The following is a 22,335-nucleotide window of genomic DNA, read 5'->3' as shown; positions in this document are numbered from 1 at the left end:
CCCAGCACATGCTATTACTCTTCCTGTACAAGAAGATGAGTGGCAAAGGGGACCTGAGAGGTATTTCTAGACCGATTGATTATAAATGGAAACAAGATCAGGAAACACAGGGAAACATAAATTCCCAGGTAGGCCCTCCCTGAAACAGGTTCCTACAAGTCAACAGCCAGACTCTATTACTCTGTCCCTCAGCAGGCATCCTAATGACACTAGAAGCTAGTGCAGTGTGAGGAGAAGGGTGATGGACGGGAAGGGGGGTGTCTTCCCAGTCTGCGAGGGACAGCGCACTGTCACAGACACCCTTCCCCACGCCTGAGCAAAGGCTGCCTGTTGGCCGGCATGCTCCCACATAGGGGAGGCAATGGCAGTCTGTTCACTTTGCAGGGAAAGACTTTAGAAGGAACGTAAGGGGGGGGCTTTCTTTTCCTCTGCAGTGCTGGCTGCCTTTAGTTTTGAGTTGGAAGTTGACTTTGCCTCACAGTTTGGAAACCTATTGGTGGCAGTAATACTTTCAGATATAGGCATGTACAGTGCCTTCCTTCAGGGAGCTCAACATGCTTCATTCCATGATTTATTTATTGCTCTTATCCTGTGAGGAACCACAATGGCCAAATAGCTTAGCAGGAATGGAGGGTTTTACCAGGCTGTGGCTTAGACAGTGTGACCTTTCCGCTGTCGTGACTGAGGGGCTTGCTCCCACTTCTCTGCAAAAATATTTTCTTCTCATGCGTATTTCAAAAGGAAGAATGAAGAACCCCCAGCCAGAGGAGCCGTGGAATGCTTGTTGGATCTAGTTGGCGTTTAAATGACATCTCTGCCCTGCCTGTAATGAGGAACTGCCTGTCAGCTTTCTTCCCAAACTCCTCCACTAGACAGATGCTCCATCTCCAAAGCTCTGATCATTTTGAGGGATTGATTTCTATTGAAACATCCACACGTTCTTGGAGCCTGTTTCCCAATGAGATGTGCTCACTGGCTTCCTAAAAAGCAGCACGTTTCTGCTACCCTGTTGCTCCATCAGTAACATATATGTACATTGTAGATGGTGCCCCTGAGTGACGTCCTTCCCCAGCCCGAAATGACACTTTCAGGGCTGGCATTCATTCTTGTTTTCATTCCTGTGGTTCTTTGTCCTCAATCTCCAGGAGAAGACGTTGGATACGTTGCAAGTGAGATAACAATGAGTGATGAAGAACGCATTCAGCTCATGATGATGGTTAAAGAAAAGATGATCACCATTGAGGAGGCACTGGCCAGGGTAAGAGTGCAGGTGCTTGTTTGTATTTGTGAGTACTTGGCCTCCTTACATTTAAAAATGTTCGGGAGCATCAGAGGATATAAGAATATAATATTAAGAGTATTGTTTTGCTGATATTTTAGTGGCCATTAGGTACCCATGTAAATAAAATGTTTATTTCATTCTGTTTACTCCATACAAGCATTTCACCTTGTAGGGTGAAGCTCCCATATTCAGTGACTGCATGAATGAATGAATGGCAGATATTTTTGATCTGTAGACCACTTTAATGAGGAAAATGACCCCATGAAAGCCATTGCAAAATTCATAAGCCATTTGAAAAGATTGATAAGAATGTAATCAATGGTAAAATATTATTAAATAAAGATCAAATTAAATGAAATTCATTACAAAAATTATAAACATCAGTTCTCTGAGATTCCTCACAACCCAAACTTTGAATAACCTAAAGATTAAGCTTCAAAGATATCTCAAAATTTGCTTCCTCTACCTTAAATTTACTTAAAAACATCTTAAAATTACTCATATCTAAGTAAATAATAATTGCAGTTTACTGTCTTCTTTTTTATTTTTCTTTGAGTTAAATTAGTCACTAAAAAAAGCCCAAGTAACCTTTAGAATACTGGAGTAGCATTTATGATAGTGAAGCAGCAAATTATGAAGAAATCTCCTGCTTTGCTGTTGACCAATAAGCTGACTGATTCTTCGATTTTCACTTTGAACAATTGGCTTAGTAATGTGCAGACAGGTTGTAAATAGGTAGGTTTAGAAACTGCGAAAACCTTCATATCACTAAGGAACCATTGAATGAGTTACATCTTTACCAATGTCCTAATCCATTTTGCGCTGCCATAACAGAATGCCACACACTGGGTAATTTGTAAAGGACAGAAATATATAGGCTCATGGGGAAGTGTAACATCAAGGAGACCCCTGGAAGGTTTGGTGGCTGGTGAGGCTATTCTCTTCTCCCAGGATGGCGCCTTGCACACTGTGTGCTCTGGAGGGGAGGAAGACTAGATGGTCACTTGACAGAAGGTGGAAGAGCCAGGAGGCAAAAGGGGACCAATCTTGTCCTTTTATAACAGTGTTAATTCCACTCAAAGCCCCACCTCCTAACACTGCCACAAATAGCAACCACTTTTCTTTTCCTTATTATTATTATTATTTTTTGTGTGTGTGGCTGGCTGGTTCAGGGATTGAACTCCAGACCTTGGTGTTATCAGCACCATGCTCTAACCAATTAAGTTGATCAGCCAGTCCCCTGCAACCAGATTTCAACATCAGTTTTGGAGAGTACAAAAACTCAACCCATAGCAACCGTTAAGTGGACTCTTAAAGGTCTGAAACCTTGTAACAGTGACAAGCATACTCAGTTTATTTTCCCCCCTGCAACCAGATTTCAACATCAGTTTTGGAGAGTACAAAAACTCAACCCATAGCAACCATTAAGTGGACTCTTAAAGGTCTGAAACCTTGTAACAGTGACAAGCATACTCAGTTTATTTTCATGTACCTCACTCTAAGCTTCAATAGTTTAAAAACAAAAATGTTTAATTTGATGATGAGAGAACATGCAAAAAAAAAAAAAAGCACTTACGAGGGGCGGAGGTTGGGAGTGGGTTTAGCAGGATACCTGGGAGCCAGCACCACCCTGGGACACCCATCTGCTGGCTTCCATTTCTTGATTCAGAGACTTCCAGAATGAAGTGGCAGCAGTGGCAGGAATGGTGTTCCTGGACTTAACTGCAGAGGAGCAGGTTGATGTTTGGGCAGGTGATGGAGCAGGTGACATGTGCCAACCTTCTGCCCATGTCACCTGCACCTTCATCCCCATCCTGGTCCATCTGCTTCACCATGCGGTCGACCACCTGGCCTAGCTGCCAGCTGGGGCAAAAAGTCCGCCATATATTTTCTCACCAATCTCATTCCTTGGCCATGCCATAGCATGTAGGAAAGGTTGAATTGAATTCCTAGGAAATGCATATGAGAAGTATGGGCCTGTATTTAGTTTTACCATGGTGAGCAGGACAGTGCCTTATATTCTTGGGAGTGATGCTGCTGCACTAGTGAAAGTGAAGATCTGAATGAAGAAGTTGCCAACGGTCTTCTCACAACACCTGTGTTTGGGAAGGAAGTTGCATGTGATGTGCCCGATCTGGTTTTCTTGGAGCAAGAGAGAATGTTAATAAGTGGCCTTAATATAGTCCACTTAGACAGCATGTTTTCTATAACTGAAAAAGAAATAAAGGAATACTTAAAAAGTTGGGGAAGAAGTGGGAAAAAAAATAGTTTGAAGCTCTTCCTGAGCTCATAATTTTGACATCTAGCCATTGTTTACATGGAAAGGACATCAGAGGTCAATTCAGTGAGAAGGTGGCACAGCTTGTATGCAGATTTGGATGGAGGTCTCAGTCGTGCAGCCTGGCTGCTTCCTGGTTGGCGGCCTTTGCCTAGTTTCAGACATAGCCACAGAGCTCATCGAGAGGTCAAGAATGTTGTCTATCAGGCAATCCAGAAATGCAAATAGAAGAAAAAATTGGTGACAGTCTCCAAACTTTACTAGATTCTACTTACAAGGATGGGCGCCCTTTGACAGGTGATGAAGTAACAGATGCTTCTGGGGAAAGACTGCTCATGTAATGTGATCTAATTACCAAATATCATATATCTATCCATCTGAGAGGTACATGTCTGGTTCCATAAATCCTAAGTAAAGTCCTTAGGAGAGTGAAAACAAAACAAAACAAAACACAACACTTAATGTTTGTCATTGTTGCTGATGCTTTAGCACTGTGAACTTCAATTAATGCTAGGTGTCTTCTGTAAGGTTTCCTCAAAGCAGAGCCTGAGATGGGAATTGTGCAAGTGGCTTATTGAATGGAGGCTTTCAAGAGAAATCTCTAAGTGTGAGAGGGAAACAGGAGGGCAGAGGAAGAAACTGGACAGACATATGGTGTCTGTAGAAGTCTAGGCTCAGCCTGATCCCACAGGGAGTGGGGGGGTCTGGAAGGTGAAGTGCATTGTAGGGTTCGTCCTGCCAGGGAAATGTGTCTGAATGCTGACTGGGGAGAGGGGAGCTGTCTTCTAGGTGTGTCTGGGGAGACAGCTCCCATCTGTTGTGTTCTCCAGAGCAGGGTGCAGATGTGAATCCATACCTATAAATAGCCAAGGGATAGGTGATCTGGGCATCTGCTATACCAGAGGACAAAATTATGAACTGCGGACCTATATGTGTCATGGAATCATTTCCTTGTAGTAGCTACTGTGTATCAATCACAGAGACTTGGGCACAGAAAGTGTCTCATAGAGTTCAAAGGAGGTTTCTAAAAATTGGTCCCATGGGAAGAAGTTGGAAAGGATTTATTTCAGAGAAGAAGAAAAGGACCTAATCACTATCCTCAAGTGTCTGAAGGGTTATTAAACTGTACATATTCAGGATGTACTCAAGAGTATTTTATTTGTTTGTTTTTTAAAAATCTCTACTGGGGACACATTAGAAGGAAGTAAATTAAATTTGCAGCTGTAAGGGATTTAGATTTGGTATAGTTCTTTACAATGAGTACTAGTAGACATCAAAACATTACAAAATCTCTCCCTAAAGGTTTCTAAGAGAGAATAAACATTAATCTGCTAAAGATGACCATCCCTCTAAGAATCATGTCATGAACTTCACCTGTGAGAAAACAATGAGACTAGCAAAGTAGCAGATGAGGGGGGTATTTCCACTTAGGTCAGACAGACAGACAGACAGACACACACACACGTTTAAATGTCATTATTTTATAACTTCTGGAATTAATGTAAAACATTACAGATTTGCTTTAAAATGTGTAAATTCTCAAATGGAAATCATAAATTGCCATTCCTTCATAAAATTATAATTAAATAAAAAGTGAAGCAAAGTAGAATATAAAAATGTAATTGCATAAGTAATAACCAAGTTGTTTTTTCCCTGTACAATGTACATTAAAAATTTTTTAGAGATCTTGTTTTATAACTTTAAAACACAGCATTTTTGTAATTAGTATAATTTAAAAAACAGTTAAGTTTGGATAGGGCACAGAATTAAAATCTGTATCAGAAGAAGCACATGTACTTTTAGGCCCCAAAGTCAATGATGGAGATGGACATATGGCAGGAAAAAAATTAAGTCTATTTATGATTGACTAGTTAGGAATTTGTATATTTTTTCATTGAAGATGAAGCTTATTTAGTGGCTCCTAGTAGTTGGGGATGAGGTTGAGTATAAAAATGGAGTTACAACCTGGAGAAAAACTGATAAGTCATTTTCCATCTGGCAGCTATTCCTGATCATACAGGGAGAATGTAGCATTTCAGAAATAAAAATACCCAGAAGAAAGGAGAATTTCAGTACATACGGTATAGATACAAAGATTAGAACACAATATGTGTTCTTAATGTACTAGAAAGATTAAAATGATTAGTGCACTTAATAGCAAAAAGTTTGAACATGTCTCCAAATAGCAAAAAGTGTGGCCATGCGGGGTTAATGTGAACTCTGAGCTTTGTCTGAAACCACAAGGGTGATAACAATGTGTAATAATACCTCTATTATGTGGGTACAGTGTACTAAGAGCTTTGCTGCCTCATCTTCCTTAATTCTGGTAACAACCCAGTGAGATAGATTTATCATCGTCCCTGTTTTCCAGGTGGAGGAACTCAAACGTGGAGGGGTTAAGTGATTTTTCCCTGGGGCTCTCAGCTAGAATTTGGCTCTGTGTCCACGCTCTTACCTGATAATCAATACTGCTTACCTCCTCACACATATACATTCAGAAAAGAATTTCGTAGGTAGAAATAACTCTTGGGACAGTTGCTTTGTCCTGGAGGGGTAATTGTCAGGGTGGTGGCTTTGCCACACACACTCTAGTGGCTGAGGACTGTCCAGACACCATCACATGCGTTCAGACCATTTCTGTTTTTAAGTCGCTTGGTTCATGGAACATGTTTGAATCAATGTCTTAAACAGTTTTTCATATCTAAAAACTGCTTTATAATAGGATTTTAATGCATTGACAACTTACTTGTATTACGCAGCAGAGTTCAATTTCTATGTTTTAGAAATTTTTAGAAACACACCTGGAATTTGGCACACTCTGACAGATCATTCATCTGATTTTGCTAAATTAAATTTGCTCAGTTCCATATAGAATTTCACTTTCTCTGTTTTTCAAAAACCAGAAATTTACTAGTTTCTAAACCTAAACTTCCCGGTTGTCTTGTTATTTTCCTCCCCATTCTCAGTGGTCCCCAATAAACCCCAAAACATTCGTAGGTGATAACATTGAACTAGCAACTTGAAGCAGTCTCGAAGAAGAAAGCAAGTGATTTTTTAAAATCAGTTTCGCACTTCCACCTGTTCTACTAATTTATCTGCAGTCTACGCCATTGTCTCTTTCTACAGAAGGAGTGTATGTTTTTGACTTTATATACATGGGAAGGTAATTGAAGAAGAAAGCAAGTGATTTTTTAAAATCAGTTTCGCACTTCCACCTGTTCTACTAATTTATCTGTAGTCTATGCCATTGTCTCTTTCTACAGAAGGAGTGTATGTTTTTGACTTTATATACATGGGAAGGTAATTCAGAGGCCAAACCTTAAATGATTTCTGTTTTCACACTATCACTAAACTGCGGAAAGATGAGTTTGGATGTTAGAGGATGTTGGAGGGGGAAAATCAAGGTTCTTTTTGGGATGCTGGATACAAAGAGTTGTTGTGTCTTTCTGTTTGATTTAGATGAAAATTCCAGGGTAGAGTATTTATCTTCTTTCTTCTGGAAAACTTAGTCACCCACACTGGCATGAAGAAGGTGCCCAAAGTGATCTCTGCTGCTTGGCTGACCGTGCTTGGCCATTATTTCCATCTCAATCTTCTGTTTCTTCTTGCTGCAGCTCAAAGAGTACGAGGCACAGAACCGGCAGTCAGCTACCTTGGACCCTGCTGACTGGCCAGACGGTTCCTACACGACGTTTGATGGCTCCTCGAACTGCAATGTAAGTTTGCCATTTCTTGAGGATCTGCACCACCTCTACTACTAAGGGACAGCCCACACAATTTCTTTTGAATTTGTTTTCACAACTCCCACCTGGCTGCTTCTGGAAAACTTAGTCACCCACACTGGCATGAAGAAGGTGCCCAAAGTGATCTCTGCTGCTTGGTTGACCGTGCTTGGCCATTATTTCCATCTCAATCTTCTGTTTCTTCTTGCTGCAGCTCAAAGAGTACGAGGCGCAGAACCGGCAGTCAGCTACCTTGGACCCTGCTGACTGGCCAGACGGTTCCTACCCGACGTTTGATGGCTCCTCGAACTGCAATGTAAGTTTGCCATTTCTTGAGGATCTGCACCACCTCTACTACTAAGGGACAGCCCACACAATTTCTTTTGAATTTGTTTTCACAACTCCCACCTGGCTCTGCAAAGCGGTATCTCTTCTTACAGGTTACTCAGTTTTCTCTACCTGATAGAGACTCAGCTACAGTCAGAATAGTGCTATTCATGCTGGGGTTTTTGTTTTAATTGTAGTAGAGTGTACGAGAATATGTCAGAAAGTTCATGAAAGGATTTGTAATATTTTTTAATTCTATTTTTCTCCAAGCTTTTGAAGTGTCCTTGTATGTAATATAAAATTTACATACTAGCCATTTTTATGCGTTCAGTTTAATATCATTAAATACATTCACATTGCTGTGCAACCAGCACCATAATCCACTTCCGGAAGTTTCTCATCATCCCCCTGAAAATTTTATACCTATTAAACAACAGCTCCCTATTCTTTCCTCTCTCCAACCCCTGGCAACCACCATTCTACTTTCTGTCTCTATGAATTTGCCTACCCTAAGTACCCCATATATGTGGAATCATACAATATTTGTCCTTCTGTGACTGGTTTATTTCACCCACATAATGTTTTCAAAGTTTACCCACATTGCAGCATGTATCAGAACTCAATTCCTTTTTAAGGATAGTAATATTCCATTTTATCTGTATACCACATTTTGTTTATCCATTCATCTGTTGGTGGAAACTTGGGTTGTTTCTACGTTTTGGCTATTGTGAGCAATGCTGCTCTGAACATTAGTGTACAAGTATCTCTGAGTCCCTGCTTTCAGTTCTTTTGGGGACGCATCTAGGGTTAGAATGTCTAGATCATATGATAATTCTGTGTTTAACCTTCTGAGGAACCGCTGTGCTGTTTTCCATAGTAGCTGCAAAAAAGTTCCAAATTCTCTACTTCCTCACCAACACTTGCTATTTTCCCTTTTTTTGATAATAGACATCCTAATGGGTATGAAATGGTATCTCATTGTGGGTTTGCATTTCCCTACTGATAATGACGTTAAGCATCTTTTTAAATGCTTATTTGCCATTCATGTGTCTTCTTTGGATAAATGTCAGGTCCTTTGCCCATTCTTGAATTGTGTTTTGTTTTGTTATTGTAGGGTTGTAGGAGATCTTTATATATTCTAGATATTAATCCCTTATCAGATAAACAATGTATAAATATTTTCTCCCGTTCTGTGGGTTGCCTTTTCATTCTTTTGATAGTGTTGTCAATGCACAAAAGTTTTTAATTTTGAAATTAAGTTAATCTGTTTTGTTTTTGTTGTTGCCTGTGCTTGGGATGTCATATCCAAGAAATCATTGCCAAATCCAGTATCATGAAGATGTTGCCGTATGTTTTCTTCTAAGGGTTTTGTAGTTTTAGGTCTTAAGTTTAGGTCTTTGACCCACTTTGAGTTAATGTTTGTATATGATGTAATATATGGGTCCAACTATATTTTTGCATGTGGATATTCATTTTTCCTGGAACCATTTGTTGAAAACACTGTTCTTTCCTCAATGAATAGTTGGCACCATTTTTGAAAATTAGCCAACTGTGTATATGAGGGTTTATTTCTGGGTTCTCTATTTCATTCCATTGGTCTATATGTCTGTCCTTTGCTAGTACCATACTGTTTTGATTACTGGAACTTTGTAGTAAGTTTTGAAGTTGGGAAGAATGAGGCCTCCGATTTTGTTTTTTTTTTTTCAAGATTGTTTTGCTATTTGAGGTCCCTTGAGATTCTATATGAATTTTAGCATGGTTTTGTCTATTTCTGCCAAAAAAAAGAATGCCATTGGGATTTTGATAGGGATTGCATTGAATTTGTATATTGATTTGGACAGTGTTGTCATTTTAACAATATGAAGTCTTCCAATCCATGAATGTGGAATATCTTTTCATTTATTTATGTCTTCTTTGTTTGGGGTACAAAAGTGAAGGAGAAAGACAGGAAAGTCAAGGAGAAAATGCAGAGGTTAAAGTCACACCCACACGTGCACACAGATTCAAGATTCCACATACACATTTACGTACAAAAGTGAAGGAGAAAGACAGGAAAGTCAAGGAGAAAATACAGAGGTTAAAGTCACACCCACACGTGCACACAGATTCAAGATTCCACATACACATTTACGTTATTAACTTCTTACCAAGCTGTGTCTTCACAGATGGCTCAAAAATAAATTCAGCTTGTTCCAGTCAGACCAAGGGCCGGAAATAAAATAGCCTTCCTCCTCTAGGGCACAATCTTCCAGAAGCTCTAAAGAGTGACTTCACTTTTTGCTGAGAGGTGTAGGTTATTCAGCAAACGGGGAGAGTTTTCTGAAGCAGAAATAGTTACCCCGTGTATTTTGCCAGTTGACTTTCTGCAGTCACCCGTGTCTACTTCTAGTCGTGCTGTTCAGAACTACCACCGGTCACCATTGTGACTAGAGTTTGCTTGAACCTGCTTGTAATCCTACTGTATATGACTCTTGACCCTCTTACCCTGAGTTTAGCCTGTTTTATGTTGTTATGGAGACTAGGCCAGAAACTCCATCCAAGATATTTCTTCTCATTATTTCAGATCTGCCTCCATAGCAGAGCAATTAATTTTAGATAATTCCCGATGTGTCCTACTTCAGCCACCATGGGATAGGCACTTTGATTATCTTTTGTGTGAGGGTCAGGGCTTTTCAGTTTCTTTCCATTCCTTTCTACACTGAGATGTAAATAGCCCACTGGCTCTAGTCAGGAATGCCCAGGCCATGAAAGTTTCAGGGATCATAAGGCCTTTGTCACCAGACCTCAATGCTTATATTGATGCCTGTCATGCCTTAGGATTTCATTTGCATTGATTTCATAGGCTTCCCCACCCCCATAACTGACATTAGATAATTGTGTGTTGCCTCACAATAAATCCATGTGCACATTCCTAGTTTCCAAGAGAGTAAAGTGCTAAAGATAGTTACCAGGGGAAGTGAAAAATAGTCTTCTCTTTGCCAGAGAAGAATCTGTTCTGTGCTGTTTTTCATTAATAATAAACTTAGGTTGGGAGTGTTAAAATTTTTCAAAAGAATTTTTGGTGGAGAACTTAACTTGATTTTTTGTTAAATATCTGAACATTTATTTTAATATATTTTATTTAATTTATTTTGGTAAATTTAGTTTTTCTTTTGCCTCTTGCCAGGCGAAAGGTGGTACGAGTTCTCATTTTATGCTGTCAACTTTATGCCTTGAGGTTCAGTCTACCTTCTGGTTAAGAAAATCTTTAAAGAAGTGTTATTCTCTGCCTCACTGAGTTTTGTAGTTTTTTTACTCAAGGTATAAGTTTGAGTAAGTCATAGGTTTTATGTTTTTGCAAAGCTAATGAGTAACAGTTGATGATCTGTACCTGGTGCTTGAATATCAATGAAAATGCTTGCAATGAAAGATCATTCCCCAAAATGTCAAACTCTAATTATTTGACTATGGTGTTATCTAAATAATTTTCAAAACATACAATGTGTAAAAAAAAATTCAAGCAACAACAGTGACAGCACAAGAGCTTGTAGAGGCCATTGCAACATTATTTTGGTCCCTTTTATTGCTTCAGTTCATACAAAGTGTGTTCCAGAAAAATTAGAATTGTGTTTCTGCAGATGGAGCTTCTTACTAGGATGAAACAACTGCAGTGAAATGTTTTTGTGAAGTGAGTTATTTTATAAAGCAAGTCATTATTCTATAATTGATCACTTTTACATTTGGGGAGATTTAGAGTTGAGAGATATTTGCATGAAGAATGTTATAATGTTATACCTGCTGTATTATAATACCTTATGTCGTGTGTGCCTCCCTTCAGAGCTTTTCATTCCAAATATAAATGTATCTTTACCACTGACCTGGTCTGAGGTACAGGAGAGCCATGTGATCGAACTGTGTCCAAAACTCTGGGCCACAGAGACAGAATGCCACATGGTCATTTCCTTCACTTTTTACGAAAAGCTATTTTAAGTGTTTCCTTGATTGAGGACTTTCAAGGCCTCGACTAAAATATCTCCATATTATGAGGTGTTCTGGTTGGCATCTGTTAAAGCTTTTGGGGCTTTCTAAAATTATAAACCAGAAACTTATTTATCTTCAGCAGCCAGATTTTACTTAGGCTGAGGACTTTCAAGGTCTCGACTAAACTATCTCCATATTATGAGGTGTTTTGGTTGGCATCTGTTAAAGCTCTGGGGGCTTTCTAAAATTATAAACCAGAAACTTATTTATCTTCAGCAGCCAGATTTTACTTAGGTTTTCCAAAGTCATTTCACCTGCCTCAATAGCAGACGTGGTCTTCAAGCAGGAGGATTCAGATTTGGTGTTTTGGAAGGAGAGGTTGCCACAGCCTTAGTCTAAACTAGAACTTCCTAAAAGATCATTAACAATTCTGATATGTGCCAAAAGCCAGAGCATCCCACAAAGTGACTTTTTAGTGGTTCTTGTGGTGAGTGGCTTAATTTCTTTTATGGCAAAAGAAAAGGCTAAAGATTTAAATTTAATTGCTTTATAGAGAATGTGGTAGGAGAGCAGTGCATATGCTCATGGGTGCCCAGAACATTCTGTGTTGTTTTATTATTTTTTTTAAAAGATGACCGGTCAGGGGATCTTAACCCTTGACTTGTTGTGGTCAGCACCACGCTTTCCCAAGTGAGCCAAGGGCTGGCCCTGAACATTCTGTGTTTTGACTCCTTTTGGAGAAGAGTGGCTGCACCTTCTTTTTTTTTTTTGTCCTTTTTGAGACTGGCCGCACCGTGCTCAGCCAGTGGCTGCACCTTCTACCTGTAAATCCTGCTCCTTTTGGAGCCTGGTAGTCTAGATTGCAACCAATGTTTAAAAAATTGGCTATTTTTGATGTGTTTACTCTGAATATGTTTCTTTTACTAGAGGGAACTTTTATATAATATCTGTATGTTAAACTTTATTAGAAGTTTCGTATTCTTTTTTTTTTTCCTTTTTGTCTTTTTTCGTGTCCGGCAACGGATCGCAACCCTCAGTGTCGCGCCCGTACCGGACCGGGACCGGCAACGGGATCGCAACCCTCGGTGTTGTGCCCGTACCTCGCTCAGCCAGTGAGCGGGAACCGGTCTGTATGTGGGATCCGAACCCTCGGCGGGAGCGCCGCTGCGCTCCCAAGCGGCGCACTGTAGCAGTGCACCACCGGGCCGGCCCAGAAGTTTCATATTCTAATGGTGTTAAAAGAAAACATAAACCAGTATCATTAGCTTCCTCATTTAGAGAAATCTAACCCCAAAAAGCCTTTTTTCTTTATGACAGCACATGATGAATTTACAAAGTCTTCTCTCACCTATTAATATTTCTGGAAATTTAAATATATATATATATATATGATTTTCATATTTTTGCTGAGTTGGATGACAGTGAATATTTATTAGATGCATAAATTATGTGAAGATGCATTATAGGTACCATGAAGATATCTCCAAGAAAACGGTTGGCTTGTTTCTACTGTCTTCTTTGTCTTGTATTATTGTGTTTTATGATAAGGAAATTTAAAGGAGGGTATAAAAATACTTATATTTCTGAATAAACTCTTTTCTTTTAATGGTGTTTACTTTTTTCTGTTGTATATCTTTTCCTAGAGAATTTTTTCATAACTCTCAGTGTGTGGGTTTCAATTAAAAGGGTTTTAATTGACAAAATGCTTAAACTCTTTGCTTTTAGTGGTGTTTACTTTTTTTCTGTTGTATCTCTTTTCCTAGAGAATTTTTTCTTAACTCTCAGTGTGTGGGTTTCAATTAAAAGGGTTTTAATTGGCAAAATGCTTTCTGATTTATGGCTAGAAAATGATTCTGCTCGTTGGAACTTTAATCATTATATTAGCTAGGCTTAAACATGGGATGATTGGTTGTGGGCTTTAGTCTTTGTTTATCACACAGAAGTGTTTACTCTTTTGAATTGTAATATGACCAGGAGAAAGAAGGAAAAACAAGACCTAGCAGCAGTTTACCAGAGGGCTTTAAGTCCTGTGTCCTTGGGACAGGTATCAGTAATTCTTTACACCATGCTGTGTTACATGGTGCTCAAATAATCAACTCTTTCCTAAATTTTTCTAAATGTAACTTTGTTCAAAATAACTTTTATCAATTCTGATCTTTTAGCATATACTTGAAGCCCTCTGATGATTATTCATATAATTTTTATAAATGTCCATTTTATTTGGCTGGGTAGGAGTGTACAGAAGGAAATATTACTCTGTACTTATGTTTTAATAAAATGGTATTTCGGCTGGCCCGGTGGCCGGCCCGGTGGCGCACTGTTACAGTGTGCCGCTTGGGAGCGCGGCGGTGCTCCCACCGAGGGTTCGGATCCCACATACAGACCGGTTCCCGCTCACTGGCTGAGCGAGGTGCGGGCGCAACACCGAGGGTTGCGGTCCCGTTGCCGGTCCTGGTCCAGTACGGGCGCGACACTGAGGGTTGCGATCCGATGCCGGACACTAAAAAAGACAAAAAGGAAAAAAAAATAATAATAAAATGGTATTTCTGAAACTAAAATGATAGTAAAATAGGGACGTCTTAAAATTCCCATTAAAACAGTAAAAGTAGTGGTTCTTTAGATCCTCAGCTTAAGGTGAATTTAGAGGCAAAATCAGTCCACTGGAAAAACATACATAACATGGTCTTTTGAGAAATATGAATTCTGTTCCAACTGGATATAAGCTGCCCGAGGGCCATTGCTTAGGTGACTTCTTGTCATTTTTTCCCTGCTGCTCTCCCATTCCCAGCCTTCAGCCTGGGACAAGGGCCAAAGTTGGAGGCATGTATTTGCTGGGTTCCTTAAGATCACCATGTTTAAACAAAGTTAGACAAGAAGAGGAGAGACTCCTGCCTCTCCTGGCCTCTAGAAACCAGGCCTTTGCCCAGTGTGGGCAGGAGGGGGAACCTGGTTAATTCAGGCTTCAGCCAGCACTTGGGCTAATATCCCAGCTGTCCCACCTCTTAGCTCTGTGTGTGTGGGCAAGTCGCCTGCTCTCTTTGTCCTTCAGTTTCCTCATCTAGAAAACAGGCCCATCGTGTCTGCCCCATAAGGATACTGCACAGGTTAAATAGCGCAAAGTAAATACCGAGCAGCTGTTAGCTTCTAGTATTTCGTGTGAACATCTTCTGCCCTTCCCATCAACTGTCATTCTTAAAATGCTTGAGTTCCCATAAAAGTGCTATTTTTGTACATGCCATTAAGATGGTAGCAATGATTTATGTTTATGTATCAGCAGATAGGCTACAACCGTCAGAATAAACTTAAAGTAAAAGTACACGTTTACTTGCTTATGCTTTTACCGAACACATAATCAGTGTGTTTTCTGTGTCAGAAGGCATTACTGTGCAAGTGCGTTTAAGGGTGGGTCCGGTATGATTTCAGTAAGCCTGTTTGGCTTCAGGAGTACTGTTGGTGAAGAATAAGCAGTTAATTGTTCGGAAATTGTCTAGGGTCTAACGGTGTTGATAAGGTGGCCTCAGTGAGTGTGTGCGTGGCTCCCATACCTGTTACATTGGAGGACGCTCTCATGGCAGGCCCAGAAATAATTGGAAGTTTGGCTCTTTGCATCTCAGAAATTAACCAGGTTCATCTCTATCTTCATTGGTTTGTACAGTTGCAGGCAGTTTAGGGTGCTGGCTGCAGATTTTCCTCGACGTATCAAGGGTCACGTGAAGAAAAATAAATAATGACAAAATATCCAGGTCCTACATAATCTGAGGGTACCTACCTGAATTTTTTTAAAGTGAAGGTAGCTCTTGGATGTAATTTGGCCTGTTGTTTCTTTTATTAGGTTGAACCCTGTGAAATTGGAGATATTAGGCAGCTTTTGACCTATAAAAATGGCAATTTTGTTTGTCCAACCTAATATATGAATACCAATTAGGTTATATCACATTTCCACTGCTAGATGATTATATCTAATACAGATATTTGTACTAACCTGCGTTAGGGATTGGCATTTAGATTTGCAATACCAGTTCCTTATTTTGCTCTTGGGAGCAACTTGAGGGAGTTTGGGGACAAGAGACGATTTCCGTCACTTGTTCAGTGTTATTGATTCATCACATGTCAACTCCTCATTAAGTCATTTGCCCTAGTGCCAAGCCTTATTTAATAGGGGGGTTAGAGATACCCAAGTGCCACTGTGGTTCATGAACAGGATCCAGAATGAGGGCCATTTCCAACCTAAGGCAGCTTATTGAAATCACAGGCTGCCCATCACTTGTTAAGAGTCTGTTTGAGTTCTGTGACCACAGTCACCCATTATACATTATATCAACAGCTCTCAGAACTAGAGTCAGCCAGCAGACAATGACACTCATTTGGAAGGCAATACTTTAACCCAAATTCTAATTCATCAGAATTATTTCTATAAAAATATTGTTTTATTCTCTTCTGTCTTTTTTCCTTTCCCTCTTTATGCCATACTACACCCTCCAATGTTCCAAAGTTGATTGTACTGTTACTAGTATAATGCTAATAGCATTGCATAATTAGCTCCTAAAAAGATGTAAAGCACTTCTTGCCATGGACATTTGATCCAGACTGTAGGTGGAAGAATGCCATTTGAACATTCTTTTATTCATTCATTGTGCACACATTTATTGAGTACCTACCATGTGCCAGTTTCTGTGCACAGGGAGCTTATGTTTGAGAAGNTATAAAAATGGCAATTTTGTTTGTCCAACCTAATATATGAATACCAATTAGGTTATATCACGTTTCCACTGCTAGATGATTATATCTAATACAGATATTTGTACTAACCTGGGTTAGGGATTGGCATTTAGATTTGCAATACCAGTTTCTTATTTTGCTCTTGGGAGCAACTTGAGGGAGTTTGGGGACAAGAGACGATTTCCGTCACTTGTTCAGTGTTATTGATTCATCACGTCAACTCCTCATCAAGTCATTTGCCCTGGTGCCAAGCCTTATTTAATAGGGGGGTTAGAGATACCCAAGTGCCACTGTGGTTCATGAACAGGATCCAGAATGAGGGCCATTTCCAACCTAAGGCAGCTTATTGAAATCACAGGCTGCCCATCACTTGTTAAGAGTCTGTTTGAGTTCTGTGACCACAGTCACACATTATATCAACAGCTCTCAGAACTAGAGTCAGCCAGCAGACAATGACACTCATTTGGAAGGCAATACTTTAACATACCCAAATTCTAATTCATCAGAATTATTTCTGTAAAAATATTGTTTTATTCTCTTCTGTCTTTTTTCCTTTCCCTCTTTATGCCATACTACACCCTCCAATGTTCCAAAGTTGATTGTACTGTTACTAGTATAATGCTAATAGCATTGCATAATTAGCTCCTAAAAAGATGTAAAGCACTTCTTGCCATGGACATTTGATCCAGACTGTAGGTGGAAGAATGCCATTTGAACATTCTTTTATTCATTCATTGTGCAAACATTTATTGAGTACCTACCATGTGCCAGTTTCTGTGCACAGGGAGCTTATGTTTGAGAAGAGGAGACAGACTAATGGATGGCCTGGTTGTAGACTTAATGGCTGTGGACTTAATTACCTAGTGCCATAGGTGCACAAAGAAAGTCAATTAAGAGTCAGCCAGGAAAGTTTGGGACACTTTCCTAGAGAAGGTGACTGAATCTGAGTAAGAGTTCTCCAGGAGAAGTAAGAGAGATATGTGTCAGGTAGAGGAAGCAGCAAAGTCAAAGGTCTACGTGAAGAGATGAGTAAATCTTAAAACTTGGGTAATATGAGAAAATTGACTTAAGTAATTTGAAACTTTTCTCTATATCAATATTTTGATTTCTAGGATACAGGCTCTATTCTTTGCTCATTCTTATTTATAATTGGTTCTGTAATAGGTTGTTTTAGCCCTTTATTTCTTTATGTCTGCAACTTTTGAATTCATATCATTTATGTTTTTCTTCTTGTCTTTGAATTCTCCTTTAACTGGATTCATTTTCTTGTTAAATTATTTTATAGAGTGAAGCAACTGTTAGGAATTTCTTCCTGTTCCTTGAGTTATATTTTCTCCTGATGGAAAAATGGGATCAAAAGTTGGATCTTTGTCTTTTTGTATGCTTTCTCTTTTTCCCCCTCCTTGCCGTAGTTTATTTAAATAGTTTTCATGCTTTCTGCCCCCACCCCCCCACATACACTTTGGTTATGCTTGGGTGGCTCTAGTCACATTTTCTATTTCTGCTGATATAATGAGGGTTATTTTTCATTTGCCATGCTATGTGACAATGAATTTTTTTCCCCTTCTTGCAAGAGCTTTATTCTGTGGTCCACTCATGTTTATTATTTCTACAGTCTGATGTAATTGGTAGGGAAATGGTGGAATGTGGTCTTCAGTGGGATTCCTGGGCTCTGCCTTCTCTCTCTTGAGATTGTGTTAATGTGCTGTCCAGTATCTCAGTTCATGCCACTTGGTTCATGGCTGGAGTATTGGTGGGGCATAGTCATTCTGTCTTTAATTCATTTCTTCAATTCGTAGTGAGTTCTCGAGGCTTTATTTCAATTAAAATCAGCCTTACTATTGTCTTTTCACTCATTGCTGCTCTCTGTAGCCATTTCTATCACTCCTAGGTTAAAAGAAGATAAAGAGCCATGCAGTTTCCTTCCTTCTAGATTAGGGATTATATGAAAGAATTTTCTGGATTCCTGCCAGTCTGGCTTTTGAAGAAGTGGGGGCCTTCTCCAGTGACCTTCAGAAATTTTTTTCTTACCTCAGTCGTGGAAGTTTAATACATTAGATTAATTATCTTTCCTTGTTTGTGTGCTCTTGGTAGAATGTTTTTCTAGTTTGTAGTAAGTGGGGAGTGGCTGTTGCTTATTTTGCTAGATTAGGGATTATATGAAAGAATTTTCTGGATTCGTGCCAGTCTGGCTTTTGAAGAAGTGGGGGCCTTCTCCAGTGACCTTCAGAAATTTTTTTCTTACCTCAGTCTTGGAAGTTTAATACATTAGATTAATTATCTTTCCTTGTTTGGGTGCTCTTGGTAGAATGTTTTTCTAGTTTGTAGTAAGTGGGGAGTGGCTGTTGCTTATTTTGTTAGTTGTTGTGAGAAGGATGTTTTGTGGTTCAGTGTTCAGCAGAGATTGTGACCTGATAGTTTTGCCAGTTAGATAACCCCAAAAACCTTTCTAGCCCTAAATGATTCCTTTTTAAAGTCAGGGATTCTGCTTTCTTCAATATGGAACTTGGAGTGAATTTGCTTATTGTTTATTCTGCAGACAAAAGGAGAATTATGTTAAGATTGTAGATTGTGACTTTAGGGGTTGACATTGGGCTTCTAGTTTCAACAGGTGACTGCTGACCTGGTAGCATAAGTTCGGGTTGGAGGAAAGGACTTAGTGTCTGCACCTTCCCTCCATTGCCCTTTGACTTCACCAGTTCTCTGTATTTCTACATTGTCATTTGCCAAGACAAGGTTGTTTGGGAGCCCTGTCCAAGAAGTCATCATGCCTGATCTATGAGTCAGTCAGTCAAAGAGGCCATAAAAGTAATGTGACTTTGCAAACACCACCCAGTCCCTTAGGAACTTACCACTTCTGGGATGAACACTTCCATCAGCTTCAGAAACTGGAGCCTCACTGCATATGTAATTGCCCTACTTGGCAGTCTTGTTCTGAATCATCCTTTTTCCATGGCACCAGGGCTATGTGAGAGTCTAATGCCCTTGGGAATGTGTGGGTTTGGCATTTTTTCTTCAGTGTGCCTGACACCATAGCCCCACTCTTAACAGAGGGACCCGTAGAACTGTTGCTACCTTCTTGGTGCAACTTGGTTACCTTAGCCTATTTAATATGAACAGCGAGCTCTCTGACCTGTGGGCAGTGGGCATAGTCCCAGGCAGAAAAATCTTCTGAAGACTTACAGAGTGAAGGGGAAGTCAGTTCCCTTTCCTCCACTTACCACCCATCCCTCTTCCTTCAGGGAAGGAAAGGCATTTTTTTTGCTCCATGGCATCTTGTACAATTGGGGTGGGTGGGCTCACCCATATCCTTAGTCTCCTTAGACTTGGCTGTAGGACTCCTGAAATCTTTTACTTTCTCCCTCCACCTTTTGGGGAAAGTAGCAACGTTATATGGGGGTGGTTAAAAGCAATTCAAGAAGTTCATGAGTGTAAGAAATAGAATAAAGTTTATTGTGGAATGTAACATCCATTTACTGCTGCTTTGATTTCATAGTTAAGATTTTAAACAGTTTCTTAAGTGAATTAAGTGCTGACAAGCCTTTGTCCCTAGGGTATGGTACTGTTACCTCAAATTCTCACATACTCTTTCCAAATAAAAGTGTCTTGTAATTATCTTCTCCTCTTCTGCCTCCTCCTCCTCTTTCTTCACATCTGGCGACAACTAGTTAATTTTGAAACTGCCAGAGAGATTATTTCAGTGTTACACTGCACCTCTGGGAGCAGGATGGAATCTCATCTTTTTTTCCATATGCTGACAAAAATCTCCTAATTTCAGAAGGCAATGATGTCACCAGCTAATGAGCAAAATATTTCTTACTAAACAGATCAGTCCTTCCCTGACTCCTTTGTGATAAAATAAAAATATCCACAATGTGTTTTATATTTTATATAATTACTTCTGGCAATTCATAAACACATTTTTAAGTAACTCTAATTTCTTGAAACTTATTTTTTGTAAACACAAAGAATAACACATTAACCTGAGGACTGTGACCAGAAGGCCTTGCCATGGCTGGACACTGCTTGTTCCTTGGTGTTGGGAAAATCTTGACTATACTCAGCTAGGGCCAGTGCGCTGCCCCCAAGGCAGGGAGGGACCTTGAATGCATCACTTCTTGGACCGTGGAGGGAGATCAAGCATGTTGGAGAGGTTATGAAATCAAGCTTGAAGAGGAAGCTGTTGTTGATTGGTGTCACATGCTGTTTATAAAGGCAGCATTAGCCAAACTTCTCAGTCTGTGTAGATGGGTGGGCAACTAAGGTCAGTGGAGGGAGAAAAAAGTGGGACCCCAGGACCATCTAAACACTGGTCTTCTAGATAGATTCCTGTAAGGACGAGGAAATGTCCCCAAACCCATGGCAAGTGCACTCCCCCTCCTTGAAACACTTCTTAGTTCCCCCAGCCAAAGGTGAGTTGTCCCATGTCTGAATCTGTGTGTCTGTTTTTCTTATGCAGTTATCACACTTGACTTAATATTTATCATACTTCTGAACTTCTCTTGGGAGAGAACTTTTCCTCTCCCTACCCTCAGAGTTCTAGAATATAATCTTTATAAATCCAGGGAATGTGGCTTGTGCATCATGTTTGTGTTCTCTGCCCTTCCTAATGCTTTGAATCAGTGCATTTCATTCATTCATTTCAGTCAGGAAATATCCATTAGCACAAGCATAGATACTATTTTTACTTATCTAAGTGGAAGAGCACATTGTAATTCTCAGCGCTGGCAACTGCTTGTGAGATTTAAAAATAACATAATATTTCTTGGGAGCAAGTTGTTACTATGTATCGAAAGTCTTAAAGATGTACCCATTCTTTCACCCATTGTTCTGCAACCTAATCATCTATTCTCAACAAACATATGTGTTAGATGTGTTAGAAATTTTACCACAAAGTGTGCATCAGAAGATTGTGTATAATGTTGAAAAACCAGCCCCATGCAAATGTCCAAAGATGGGGGCATTATAAAAGTAAATTATGGTCTACTTTTATGACCGAGTAGTACTGAATCATTAACATATTGTGTTTTATTTGTTGAATATTTGATGACATGGGAAAATGTTCAAAACCTATCAATTTTTAAAAATGGGTTATAAAACAGCTTGGACAATGGGTACTGAACACCCATGGTTTCTGTAAATGAAGCCTTTAGAGGCAGCAGTGTGGCTCACAGAGGGATCTCAGTCATGGGCAGGCGTGTTGTTTCTATGTAGACTGTGTGTGTTTATTTATTCCAGGGAGGCTTTGGGGACACTGATAGTGACTGGGAGCTAGAGCAGCTAAAGATCAAAGGTCACCCTTTTTTGCAAAAAAACATAGAAACATAAGTGTTTTTAGTGTTGTGCGTATGTGAAAAAGTGAGAAGACATAAACCAAAATATTACCAACTTTTCTATGAGTGTAAGAGAATAGGTGATTTCTCTTTCTCCTTTGTTCCTGTGTTTTCCAAATTTTCTATAATTAAATATTTCTCATGTGTAATGAGAAATAAACAATAAACGTTATTAAAATACAGATACATAAGTGAATATGACCATTCTCATTGTCTTCATGGCATTTACTGAGGGGTAGGTCATACGGTGATTACAATATATGTGCTAAGTCCTTGCGCAAAGTATATTTAGGGTTGCTGTGCAACCATGCAGCCCAAGAGAGATGAGGGGCAAGGCAAGGAAGGCTTTCCAAAGGAGGCAACACGTGGACTGAATCTTGAAGGATGAGCAGGAGCTATTCCCAGAAGAGGAGCCAGAAAGTGCAGGGATGTGCGGCACACAGGGGCATGGGCTATCTGTGATGCTGTGAGGACATGGGGCGGGGGAGAACCAGGAGCTATGAGAAGCCCTTTCCACAAAGTATCTGAATGGTGGAGCTTACCGTACACAGAAGCTGGAAATAAGGGTAGGGATCTGACCACACAAAGTCATATGTTCCGTGCCTTTGGGCCTCGTTCTGAGGAGCTATTAGTGAACAGTTCTTCAGCATGGCAGTCAAATGCTCAGATCTGTCCTCAGCACATCTGCACACTTACTGTGTGCTGGGCAAGTTC

At 39.8% G+C, this 22,335-nt stretch overlaps 1 protein-coding gene across 1 annotated transcript in view; it reads left to right on the top strand.

Annotated features, from left to right (window-relative positions):
* SASH1 (SAM and SH3 domain containing 1) overlaps positions 1-22,335 on the top strand; it is a 69,991-nt gene that overhangs the window by 3,743 nt on the left and 43,913 nt on the right. The window contains exons 3-4 of the mRNA XM_008572973.1: positions 1,146-1,258; positions 7,497-7,598. Of these exons, the coding sequence (XP_008571195.1) occupies positions 1,146-1,258; positions 7,497-7,598 (215 nt within the window). The remainder of the gene's footprint in view (positions 1-1,145; positions 1,259-7,496; positions 7,599-22,335) is intronic.

Source organism: Galeopterus variegatus, unplaced genomic scaffold (assembly GCF_000696425.1).
Source record: "Galeopterus variegatus unplaced genomic scaffold, G_variegatus-3.0.2 Scaffold857, whole genome shotgun sequence".
Lineage (NCBI taxonomy): Eukaryota > Metazoa > Chordata > Mammalia > Dermoptera > Cynocephalidae > Galeopterus > Galeopterus variegatus.
The sequence above is the reverse complement of the archived record's forward strand: the minus strand, read 5'-3'. Positions and strand labels throughout refer to the sequence as shown.